General features: G+C 37.2%; 1 protein-coding gene across 2 annotated transcripts in view; it reads left to right on the top strand.

Annotated features, from left to right (window-relative positions):
* IPO5 (importin 5) overlaps positions 1–13,267 on the top strand; it is a 42,186-nt gene that overhangs the window by 12,068 nt on the left and 16,851 nt on the right. For both annotated transcript variants that reach the window (XM_021696049.2, XM_021696050.2), the window contains 10 exons: positions 151–253; positions 1,369–1,465; positions 1,714–1,818; positions 4,361–4,483; positions 4,574–4,694; positions 6,262–6,349; positions 8,382–8,488; positions 12,440–12,564; positions 12,656–12,745; positions 12,863–13,036. In XM_021696049.2, coding sequence (XP_021551724.1) covers positions 151–253; positions 1,369–1,465; positions 1,714–1,818; positions 4,361–4,483; positions 4,574–4,694; positions 6,262–6,349; positions 8,382–8,488; positions 12,440–12,564; positions 12,656–12,745; positions 12,863–13,036 — 1,133 coding nt within the window. The remainder of the gene's footprint in view (positions 1–150; positions 254–1,368; positions 1,466–1,713; positions 1,819–4,360; positions 4,484–4,573; positions 4,695–6,261; positions 6,350–8,381; positions 8,489–12,439; positions 12,565–12,655; positions 12,746–12,862; positions 13,037–13,267) is intronic.

The following is a 13,267-nucleotide window of genomic DNA, read 5'->3' as shown; positions in this document are numbered from 1 at the left end:
ATCTAATTTTATTAGGATTTTTTAAAAATACAGAGCATGTGACATTTCCTACTACTACCTACTTTGAGGCTTATGAAATGAAAAGATTCACCCTTCATTTTTTTGAAGTTTTGATTTACACACTTTGTGCCTGGATTTCTTTACTTTTAGATGAGGATGGCAACAACCAGTGGCCTGAAGGTTTGAAGTTCCTTTTTGATTCAGTGAGCTCTCAAAATATGGGACTGCGGGAAGCTGCCCTTCACATTTTCTGGTACATTCATTGATCTTATTTTCCTGAAAAATTGAATGTCATGAATGTGCAAAGCACATTTTAATTGATTTGTTTTAGTCTGACTTTTTAGACTTAAATAAGGCCTTTAGATGAGCTTTGTATTTGTGTTGGAAGTAAAATTGAAAAAACACAAAGCTTTTATTAATTTTATTTTATAATCTTTTTTGTATACAAGGGTCCTCTGCAATTTTTTTCTTTCCTTGGTCTTTTATGATTCCATGAAAGACAGTTTCTTCTCCTTTATTTGGAGATTGACACAGTAGTAAATATAAATATATCTTTTAAAAAGCCACTTGAATGATGAAATTTTGAAGAGAGAAAAGGCTGGTGAATCCCCATTGTTTTCTGGGTCTTTTATAACTAAACTATAAAAATACAGTATTTTAATAAACTCCTGTATATTTATAAGCAAATGGTCTAAGTTTAGAATTACAATTATCTGCACTAAGAAAAATTTTGTCTATGTTATACAGTTCTACAGTAAAAATATAATTGGATTTATAACTTTTCAAGATTGTATACTTTTAAAAATGAGATCTACCTTGAGCATCAAAAGAGGATAAGGGTAGATATTACACCATTTTCTACTTCAGTTGTCAGATGTATCTTACCTATATTGGTAATCCAGAGTAGAGAATGAATTAATTGAAAGTATTCGGTGTAATTGTTAACCACATTTAAAGTAAAGCAGAATTTGGACGACCTGGATCACTGACCGAGCCTAGGAGCAGATTGTCAGGCAGTACGGTTACTGCAGCTACCATCTGAAACCTTGTACTTGCTTTTGTCCCGTCTTGCACTCCAGGTCACCTTCCTAAGGAGACAGTGATAAGGATAAAGCATGGGGCTGGGATTGGCTGCTGAGTAATGTGTGCACGCACCTGGATTGCCCCTGCTCCCAGCCTAATCCTCTCTGCTCTGTTTGTTGCATTTGCCCAACCCCAAAAGAGGATTGCTTGGAGGATGGGTAGTGATGTTCAGCCTTCAAGGTTAATGCACACTTGGGTCAGGCTGATGTTTAAGGTTAGATTAGAGCATTAGATGTTCTAGCTGATGCTTTACTAAAATATGATGTCATTTTGGATCTTTTTTAGGAATTTTCCTGGAATTTTTGGGAACCAACAGCAGCACTATTTAGACGTTATCAAACGGATGTTAGTTCAGTGTATGCAAGATCAGGAACATCCATCGGTAAATAATTTCAATGCCATTAATATTAACACCTAATTTAATATAACATTTAACTTGTGAAAGAAATATATGTATTTTGGAGATTGTCTTTAGTTTTAATACTTTAAAATATAAATACTAGTTTTACTGATGAAGAAAATTTTCATCTTAAGAAATCTTGAACCTGCATCCATCAGAAATTGGGCCTGATTAGTACTTGGATGGGAGAAATTTCTCATATTTGACTTATCTTACTGTCTTCATTTTAGATCAGGACATTATCTGCTAGAGCAACAGCTGCATTTATACTTGCAAATGAGCATAACGTTGCTCTATTCAAACATTTTGCAGACTTGTTACCCGGCTTCTTACAGGTAAGGAAACAGTATAAAATAAGTGATAATTACATGTTTATTGGTTTTCTATAGTTTAAAGTCTCATCAGAGTTTTCTAGTGCATTCATTTATTCAGTATATCTGTTGCCTACTGTGTGCTGGCATTAGATGCCAGGGATTCAGCAGTGCACAAAACATGCAAATCTCTGTCCCCATTGAACTTAGATCTCTTGCCCTTCATAGACTCTTAGTCTCTTAAAATATTTAGGGTTTCAAAATTTTTCTATAACATAAATGATGAAAGCAATTTATGGCTATTATTGAATATGTAATCACATAGGTTATTGCCTTAGAATCAACCAAATAACCTATAAAATGTAATGCCCATTTTACATAAGGAGAAACTAAAGAGGGTGGGATAAGAAACTTGCCCAAGATCACAGTGTTGGTAAGTGATGGATACATGATTCAAACCCAAATTGGACAGCAGTCCTTACTCTTAAACCCAGGTCTTGTAATGGTTTATACTATGAAGTGACTAGTTTATGGTTAATTGTCACTATTGAATCCAAAGGGTGTTATTATTTTAAGGTTACCTTCTGCCTCATTCAGAAAGTAAAATAAGATTGGGTAAGTTAGAGCAACTTGTTAGACCCCTATTTTGTAATAACTGCATATTCTATTTTGAAGTGCGTGGGTAACATGCTTACGTACACATGCAAGTTTTAAAAATAAAAATATATTGCCCTAAGTTAACACAAAGAAGAAATAAAAAGAAAGAACTAAACCGTAAAATGGCATGCTTTTCAATTTATAAATGGTAGGGCATGACTACAACGAAAGACATAGACTAGGTGATTTTTAAGTGACTTATACAAACACGGTAGCTAAACATGTGGACTGATAGATATCATTGGCAAGGCAAACACCAGGAATGCTGTTAGTATTGATGATTTGATTTCCAGAAATGGTAAAGATCTGGACAAAACAAAGTATGTGTTCATTCTCCCCCCCCCCCCCGCCCCCAATGAGTGTGTGTGTGTGCACGTGTGCACGTGTGCATGCTTTGTGCAGTTTGGTTTTTTTTAATTTAATTTTATTATGTTATGTTAATCACCATACATTACATCATTAGTTTTGATGTAGTGTTCCATGATTCATTGTTTGCGTATAACACCCAGAGCTCCATTCAAAACGTGCCCTCTTTAATACCCATCACCAAGCTAACCCATCCCCCACCCTCCTTCCCTCTAGAACCCTCAGTTTCTCAGAGTCCATAGTCTTTCATGGTTCGTCTCCCCCTCTGAATCCCCCCTTCATTTTTCTCTTCCTACTATCTTCTTTTTTTTTTTTTTTTTTTTTTAACATACACAGTATATACATTTGGGGGCGGGGGGAGTCCTGGTACATTAAAACCAGACAAAAAATAATTTGTGAGTTGGGTTTTAGGTTCAGATCATTATAAATGAGTTTTTCATTTTTAGAAGTATCTGACTTTTACGATCATGTGAGATGCATGGTAAGGTCATATGAGTTCGTCAGAAGCATTTGCATCACAGATGTGGGACATCTAGGAATCCTGACTTTTGCCCTTCCTCAGTCATTGTGACAACCAAAAAGTCTTGGAGAAATAGTGTCCCCGTTGAGAACCACTGGGTTAGAGAGGATTTGACTGAAAAGTCCTGTGTGAATTCTGCATGTTTCAGGTTAATTTTGCAGGATTTAGTAGAAACTTTTCTCCCTATGCTGTCAAGCTGAAAAGATGGTTTAGGTCAGTGACAAACACGAACTTTTCCATTATATCGTTTTAGTAGGTTATTACCTAAAAATTTTGTGAGGTACTCACTACTTAAGTCTAATCTCAGATTTTTCTTCCCCTGAATTTAAAGTAAGTTAAAATGTTAGCCAAAACTTCTAGGAGTTGTCACTCTGAAATAGGCAATGGTAGATGCAAAATGTACACTTAAATACCACAGTGAGCTAACTTGATGTCAAAGAGAAATAAATTGAGTAATAATGGACACTTTTTTTTTTTTTTAATTTATTTGTCAGAGCACAAGCAGGGTGAGCGGCAGGCAGAGGGAGAAGCAGGCTCCCCGCTGAGCAAGGAGCCCGATGTGGGGCTCAATCCCAGGACCCTGGGATCATGACCTGAGCCGAAGGCGGAGACTTAACTGACTGAGCCGCCCAGGGGTCCCTGGACACTTTAAATGTATCATAGGGTCTAGTATTTACTGCATGTCTGAAAAAGACAAAGATACGGATATTGGAGGGACAGAGGAAAGGGATTTCTTCTGGTTATGAAAAGAATTCCTTGATAACCTTAAGTTTGTTGTGCTGGTTACTATAATTCTGACTTAGATTTAAATCTTTGTATGTTTCTAGTGAATATTAGTCAAAAGGAAGGTATACATGTGGCTATGAGATTTTGCGTTCTGTAGATTGTTAAGTTATTTAGTGAAAAATACTCTTCGATAATATTATTCTGTTGTCTGCCTCTTAATGTTTTGACAGTGAGGCATCACATCTATAAAGTGACTCTTGAACGTAGACCTTTTTTCTTTTCTCTGAATTTTTCCAGGCTGTGAATGACTCATGCTACCAGAATGACGATTCAGTCCTAAAATCCCTTGTTGAGATTGCGGATACCGTTCCAAAGTATTTGCGTCCTCACTTAGAAGCTACTTTACAGCTAAGTTTAAAGGTAAATTCGGCATTTCGGTAAATGTTCTGTTTATTCTTTTCAGTGAATAATCTACACTACTAACTATGTACAAATACATCTTCTCTGTAGTTGTGTGGAGACACCAGCCTCAACAATATGCAGCGCCAGCTTGCCCTTGAAGTCATCGTGACCCTCTCTGAGACTGCGGCTGCCATGTTACGAAAACATACCAACATCGTTGCACAGACTAGTAAGTCAAAGGTCTTTAAATAATTTGTGTTAAAAGTGGAAAAATTGTTGGATGAACTTGCTGAGAATTGTGTAAGCTCAGATTTGTTGAGAATATAATGAATGTCCTTTTACAGGCAGATGAATGTGGAGAAATGTATCTCTGTACGTATTTATGTGCATGGACCCAACACGGTGGCTATGCCACAGATATTCTGAAATCCCACAGTTGTAGGCATGACTTGTGATACGTGGAAATAAATCAAAAGATGTAGAAGACTTTTATGGGGAAAATCGGGTAACATGTTGAAAGACTGATAGAAGAACTAAATATCAGTTCTCCTCAAATTAATCTATAAACTAATAACAATTTCAGTCAAAATCCCAAAAGAGTTGGTCATAAGGTTGATCCTAAAATTCATGTAAAATAACATAGGGCCCAAAGTAGCGAAGACAATTTTGACAAGCAAAGTGGAGATCTTGCCTTCTCAGCTATGAAGATTTAGAAATTGTTGGTGGTAAAGGTGTAGACAAATTGATCGTAGGAAACAGAGGGATCTATGAGCAGATCCACTCACACAGAAACAAAGCTGACTTTAAAAGATAGATGATTGACCAAAGGTCATTTCCGTGGCAAAAATATATCCCAACCTCAGATACCCTATAAAAACCAATTTGGGGTTGATTAAACACCTCATTTTTAAAAGTGAATTCGCAAGGGAGGAATCGGAAGGAGCTAATGAGGGCTGCTCAGCGTCAGTAAACACCAGTGCAGTTGTGGAATCGAGTTGCCATGAAGTTCAACAGTTATCAAGTGTTGGTGAAAGGTGTGAAGCAGAGGCCTCCTATAGCTTCAGGGCATTTCACACATGGTCGAGTAGTAAGACAGGTCTGTCTTCAAACTTCCTGGAGCAGTGCACGTTTATGCATCCACTGTGCAGAACAGTTAGTCTTTCTTAGTAATATTGAAGATACCTGTAACAATTTCATGCCCTGAACTCAAACTTGTCAAGGATATGTGGGTAGGAATCTCATCAAAGGAAATTTTGTAATAGGGAGAAAATTAGAAACAACTAAAATGTCCCATTAGTAGGGTAGTGTGTCTATGTAATAGAATGCTGTGGAGTAATTAAGTTGAAATCCATGTGTGTTGAGAAGAAAGCAAATTGCCAAAGGATACATGTGTAGTATGGTACCATTTATTGTGTAAAAATTAAAATCTTAATATAGTACTATGTTTTGCATACAGAGAAATCTATAGTTCAAGTGTAAAAACACTTGGGAATAAAAAGCATCGATTTTATGCAGTGCTCACCTCTGGTGAGTAAAGGAGAGCATATAATAGGATCTGGGAAGTTTGACTTTTATCTTTAATGTTACTTCTTAAACAGAACAAGATCTAAAGCAAATATGGCAAAAAGGTTAAAATTTAACAAACCAGATGTTGGGGGAACAGGCAAATAATTTTTGTCTTAGAGGCAAAGTAAATCCTTTGTTTTTTACTTCTTAAAATTCTTGTTAATAAATGGTGATATTGATAAAAATTAAAAAGCCACAGTATGCAGGTATGAAGTGATGATTTACTTTAGTTCCTCAGATGTTAGCAATGATGGTTGACCTTGAAGAGGATGAGGACTGGGCAAATGCAGATGAGCTGGAAGATGATGACTTTGACAGGTAATCGCGCATGCCAGACACTTTGTTGGAGGCTCCCTTGGCGGAATGACATGAGCTCGGGTGGCACCGAGAGTTTGGGATTCTAGGGCCTGTCTCTCACCACTGTATTCTGTAATCTAAAGTTAAACTTCTAAGTTTGGAAATTGGGACACCTTAGCTTTCTTTCATTGTTTTTTTGTTGTTGTTTTTTTTAAGATTTTATTTATTTGAGAGAGAAAGCACAAGAGAGGGGAGGGTCAGAGGGAGAAGCAGACTCTCCAGTGAGCAGGGATCCCAATGCAGGACTCTATCCTGGGACTCCGGGATCACAACCTGAGCTGAAAGCAGATGCTTAACTGACTGAGCCACCCAGACACCTGACACTTTGGCTTTCTGTGTCAAATTTTGTAAATAATTTATTTTTAATAAAATAGATACCTTTTCTACTCCATTTTACTCTAAATTTTCAAGATTTTTTTAGTATGAGTATCTTAAAATATGTATAAAAAAGCTTTATTGTGAAAAATTTCTTTATATGCATAGACCTCACTTATAATAGTTGTTTCCACACAGTTCCCTGCAAAATGCCCTGTATTCCCAATTTCGCAAAAGTTAACCTTAGACTAGAGAGGAGACCGTGGTGGCAAGATTTGTACTCTAGGGTAGGGTGACACTGGAGCTACTTTTTAACTTAGACTCGGGAGGCCCTCATGTACAGAGATTCCTATTGCAGACTCCACCAGAATCTAAATCACTGTCCAGTGGTGTTGATGGCCTCTTCTTACATGCGTATGAGACGCAGCACTTCAGAGCTCTTTTATCTTCGTGGATTCTTTCAGTGGTCCTGAAGGTATATTCTTAGGTAGATTCAGGAGTGGAGAGGGGGGTTTGAGTGATTTGTCCAGGTTTTATAGACGGAGGTTTAATGCCATTTCTCTTACTCTTCCCAGTGCATTATACTACTGCCTTTCTTAAAGAACCAAAAGTATTCCCCTGAAAGACTGGTAGTCAGTATAAGCTACTATAACAGGTATTAGGTAAAATTAAAGACATTTGACTTACAGAATATACAGTGTGTTTTGCAGCTTAGTCCCATTATTAAAAATGACTACTCTGGCTTAAATGCCATTTTGAAGTATATGAAAGTAATCCTTCACTGGAAGTTACTTCATGGGGCTGAAGGGAAGACCACGCACAGATTGGGTTTCCTTTCCCTGGTTCATTTACTATAATGTGCTGCTCCCTGGCTTTTAATTTTCCCTGTACAAGGCACTTAATTTATATGACTTAGGAAGCTATTTTTCTCTGGGCTAGATGAATAAAATTTTCTTATCTGTGAGTAAATAGGTCTTAAGTATATTTTCAAGATGCGTTTGAATATATTCTAAAGATCATTTACAGCTTCCTCTTTATAGTCTCCTCCTGACAGTTTGAGATGATGCACATGCACGTGAGACACTACTAATGTTGCGGTTCCAAGACAGTGCAAAAGGCTCTTATGGTCAGGTCTCTTCCGTTTTCAGTGAAAACACTGGAATCGAGTTTCACCTGTACATAATTTGTGGCAATGCAGTTTGCTCCCCTTTAAAAGTAAATAAACTCACAGCAAGGAAGACATCCTCCAGAGTCTCAGCATGGCTTTCAATTTTCTGTGTTTTGTCCATTGAGTTTGAAGGGTGTATGTCCAGGAAATGAGATAACACGGCTCTCCTAAACACTCTGCTCCTATCTCTGAGTCTTGAAAGCATCAAAGCTTGAGTGTTAGCCAGTGAGGGGTGTGTGCAGGGAGAGGAAGAGAAAGAACAAAGTCTTGAAAATTAAGATTGAGACATAGGACTTTTTACACCATGGTGAATGAGTCATGAAAATGTTACGTGCCTTCCCCCTTTAACTCTGGATTTTTAACCCGTAACTTCATACATTCGGAAGACTGCTTGAATTGGTCTTTCTCAGCCTTAGTTTAATATGATATTGTGTTTAGATGTACATGTGTACAGTGCACTGTTCTTGTGTCTGTTGACTGAGGTGAATGCATTCTCTGGTCTGTGTGCAGCAATGCGGTTGCTGGGGAGAGCGCCCTGGACCGAATGGCATGTGGACTTGGTGGGAAGCTGGTGCTGCCAATGATCAAGGAACACATCATGCAGATGCTCCAAAATCGTAAGCCGGATCTCCCTCAAATGCTAGAATAGTGTGGTGTGGCTTTCCAAATCCTAAACTCTGACAGGCGCTTAGACTTAATCTTTCTTCGCCTTTTTTATCCTGTGTTTAGCCCAGTTTTTATATTATACTGATAAAATCCTATTTAGTTCTCTTTTGGAACCATTCAGTCTTATGCTAAAGAATGTTTTTCCTCACTACTGCAAATGTTCGATTCCCTCTTTGGAATTGGCTTCGATGCATAGGAAAAAATTGTAATTCCAAGGAAAAACTATAGATTTTCTCCCTAGCCAGAAATATCTAGGTTTTAATTTTTAAATAAGACATCTTTATTTAATGTTTATGAAATATTAGCATATTTGAGTCATATCGTCTTCCTTTATCTACTACCTTTTGTTTTTAAAAATGTATAATCAGAAGAAAAGCCACTTCTCTATTTCTGCTATTGTTTCCATAGCAAATATTTGGTCATTTGTCAGTCTCTGTACCTATAATTTATATCAATATCGAAAATTGTTGTATAGATGTTATATTTTTGCCTTTTTTTTTAAGATGTTATTTTTAAGTAATCTCTACACCCAGTGTGGAGTGCCAGCTCGCAATCTCAAGATCAAGAGTCACATGCTCCACCAACTGAGTGGAGCCCCTTATTTTTGTCTTTTTAATTACAGAGTTAAGGTGCTTAACTTTTTAAAAAAATTCAAATACAGAAATGTAAAAACTAAAAGTCCTTTAACTTAAGATTTAGAGATGGCCACCGTTAATAGGTCTCTGAGACTTTTCTCTGACCTCCTTTGTGCATACATGCAGTTTTTAAAAAAAAACGTGAACATACCATATGGACACACCATACTTACTTTAAGCTTTTACCCCAGGATGTATCGTATCACCATATAATAGCTCCCCCTCATTTTTTTTAACAACCACGGAGCCTTCTACAATACCCCATTAAATGTTAATAGTTTTTGTTGATTACAAATAATGCTAAGGCATACACTCTCCTACAGAAATCCTGGCCTACTTGTATAGATATTTATATCTGTAGGGTACATTACATACAAGAGACACACTTGAGGGTCAGACCATTGATTCAGCATCTTTAAGTAGTAAAACGGAGTTGTAACAAAATACCAGCTTCAAATGAAGTGAACCGTTGAGAACTAGAGGCCTTACGCAATTTACCTAATTCTTTCTTACCCTATATAAGATTCTTCTCCTGAAGAGGCATGGCCCAAAACCATTATCCCTTTTTAATGATGTGATTGTCTATCTGGGTCTTGAATAATTGTCTTCCCCTTTTTTTCCCCTCCTAAATTTTTTGACTTTTTTTTTTCCCCCTCAAAGGGATGGAGACAGCATCAAAGATTGCTTAAGTTATAAGAGCTGCTAGAATGTATTTAGCGTTTCCATTTTTAAAATGAAGAAAGTGGCCCAGAGACCATAAAAGATTGCACAAGGTCACCCAGCTGCTGCTGTTTCACCCTTGGCTCACGCTATTCTTCAAATCAGTGTGGATGTGATTATGATTTGTAGTTCAAGAATTTGGCTTTTAAATTTCTGCTACAGCTTACTAGCTGGATGCCTAAGGCTTTATATGTATGGCAATGAACTCTTAATAAGATTTGTTACTATTAACTGTATGGCTTTGAGCAAGCCTTTTGCACCTTAATTTCCTCGTCTGTAAAAGAGGAAAAAATGATGCAGAGATGTATTTCATGTGTGCAAAAAGTGCTTCAGCAACAGCAAACACTATGTATCTCCTAGTAACTTAACATGCGCCCCACTTTATTTTTAAAGATAGTTTTACTGGTTTTGCTTTAAATAATAAAAAGCAAATTTTAAAGGAGAAAAACCATTTCCAAATCCCCATACCAAAGCATCACATTCTGCTGAACATACTTTCAGGAACTCTGCCTATTGGGAGTTATGTAGGCATATCTTTTTTTTATTCCCTGAACCAAATATGAACATCTTTAGTATTTATTGCATCTCTTCTTTAAATTAGTAAATTCAGTGTGCAGAGATGAGCATCTTTTTTTTTTTTTAAAGATTTTATTTATTTATTTGACAGAGAGAGTGAGAGCAGGAACAGAAGCAGGGGGAGTGGGAGAGGGAGAAGCAGGATTCCCGCCGAGCAGGGAGCCCGATGTGGGACTCGATCCCAGGACCCTGGGACCATGACCTGAGCCGAAGGCAGACGCTTAACGACTGAGCCACCCAGGCGCCCGAGATGAGCATCTTATTTACCGGTTTCTTAGGATGATTATTCCTCAGTTGAAAATTTTTGTCTTACTGGTCTATTGAGTAATTGAAACACATTAGAAGCAAATATTTTAGTAAGGTTTTAATAATTAACAGCAAATTTAGGAATTTTTCAGAAATTCTTTCAAGTAGAATTAATCACAACAGAGTTCATCTTTATGTGGGTTTTGGACTCCCCAAAGAGAACAATTAAGTTCAGCCTTTCGTACAACTTAACCCTTATGCCAGCGGTTCTCAAACATTCTGTTCTCAAGACCCCTTTACACTCTTAAAACTACTGAAGACCCCAGAGTGCTTTTGTTTATGTGGGTTATATTAATGTTTATACCATTAGAAATGAAAACAAACATTTAAAATATGCACTTAAAGATAACAATAATAAACCCATTACACATTAACAAAAATAACATTTTTCATGAAGAATGACTCCTCCAAAACAAAAACATGTTTAGTGAGAAGAATGTCTTACGCATTTTTTTAGATATCTTAGCTGAGCTCCTATTTCTGCTTCTTCATTCAGTCTCGTGGGATTTTACACATGTTGTAATCCTTGGAGTACTCCACTGGAGCCTCAGAATGAGAGTGAAAGAATATTATCAGGCGAATAATTTTGATTCAGAGAATCCCAGGGTTCTTGGGCCCCACTTTGAGAACTATTGCTTTACACAGATACTAGCTTTCTATATTTATATGTCTCTTGTTTCGTGCCACAAGTTAGGTGAAACACCTTAGAGGGAACAATAATGTAGTAAATATAAATATTTAGAAATGAGAGGGAATTATATATATGATGGGAAGGTTCAGTAAAATAAATATTGCTTAGCTAATATTCTATTAGTCTAAAATCACATAGCCTTTAGTAATAGAATACAAATAAAGTTCAACTATCGTCATTTACCATATTGTTAAATAAAAATTCTTTAAAAGCATCTTTCCTCCATGGCTTTTTTTTTTTTTCTCTTTAAAGAAATGTGACTGGGGCACCTGGCTGGCTCAGCCAGTAGAGCATGCAACTCTTTTTTTTTTTTTTTTTTTAAAGATTTTATTTATTTATTTGAGACAGAGAGAATGAGATACAGAGAGCATGAGAGGGAGGAGAGTCAGAGGGAGAAGCAGACTCCCTGCCGAGCAGGGAGCCCGATGCGGGACTCGATCCAGGGACTCCAGGATCATGACCTGAGCCGAAGGCAGTCGCCCAACCAACTGAGCCACCCAGGCACCCGAGCATGCAACTCTTGATCTTGGGGTTATGAGTTCAAGCCCCATGTTGGGTGTGGAGATTGCTTTAAATAAATAAAATAATAAAATGTGACTGTGGATGGAGATCAGTGAGTCTTTATTCAGTAAATAGCAGTGTGTGACACAAAATCCAGATATTTGTTGCTTACGGTAAATCTTAGGGGGAAAGCCTTATTTCCAGTAGTTGGTATAAGTACTAATAAGCTCTTTGCTTCCATATTGCCTTTTAACTACTTTTAGAATAGAAATGCTCATGTAATGTAACCGTTGTCAGTTTAATGAAATAGTCCCTGTCAGGCACTTTTTTCTGTTCATTTTTCTAATTAGTGTATAAAAATATTTTGATAGTCTTTTCCAAATAAAGAAAACTTTGTTTTATGCTTCTGACTACCAGAGTGCATGTTTGTACTGGTTAATTGCTCTTCTTTCATGTGTAATTATTTTCTGTAGCTGACTGGAAATACCGGCATGCAGGATTAATGGCCTTATCTGCCATTGGTGAAGGATGCCACCAGCAAATGGAAGGAATTTTAAATGAGATAGTAAATTTTGTTTTGCTTTTTCTTCAGGATCCTGTAAGTACCAGTAAATATCTGACTCATAGTTATTACCATAGTTTCACATGGGAACCCATTGCCTTTACTTATACAAAGTAACCTATTCCAGCATCCAAGAGTAAGGTATGCAGCCTGTAATGCCGTGGGACAGATGGCTACAGATTTTGCACCTGGTTTCCAAAAGAAATTTCATGAGAAGGTAAGTAACAAGGCCCCAAGCACTCAAATCAGACTTTTAAGAAGAGGGGTGGCATTTTGTGTGTATACTTTGAAATGTGGCATTTCAAAATGTGTGCTTATCTGTTTCATTTCACAGGTGATTGCAGCCCTGCTGCAGACAATGGAAGACCAAGGCAATCAGCGAGTGCAGGCCCACGCCGCTGCCGCTCTTATTAACTTCACTGAGGACTGTCCCAAATCACTACTTATCCCATATTTAGACAATCTGGTGAAACATCTGCATTCCATCATGGTACTTAAGCTTCAAGAGGTAAGTTTCTAGGTCTTCCAGCTCCTTATCTAGAGATTAACGTAGGTTAATTTGTTGGGTAAGACCTGGAGAAAGAGAAACTTTTTGGCACGGCCATAAAGAATAGAAAGTTAGGTTCAGCTATTTGAAGTAATTCAGTCTTGATGAGAGAATAGGCCAATATTGGAATGGGGGAAGATGATAGAGCCTAAAGGTTAGGTAAAATCAGTATTTGAAGTGCCTTGAAATCAA

Source organism: Neomonachus schauinslandi, chromosome 3, assembly GCF_002201575.2.
Source record: "Neomonachus schauinslandi chromosome 3, ASM220157v2, whole genome shotgun sequence".
Classification (NCBI taxonomy): Eukaryota; Metazoa; Chordata; class Mammalia; order Carnivora; family Phocidae; genus Neomonachus; species Neomonachus schauinslandi.
Note: the sequence above shows the minus strand (reverse complement) of the source record. Positions and strands in the feature narration are given on the sequence as shown.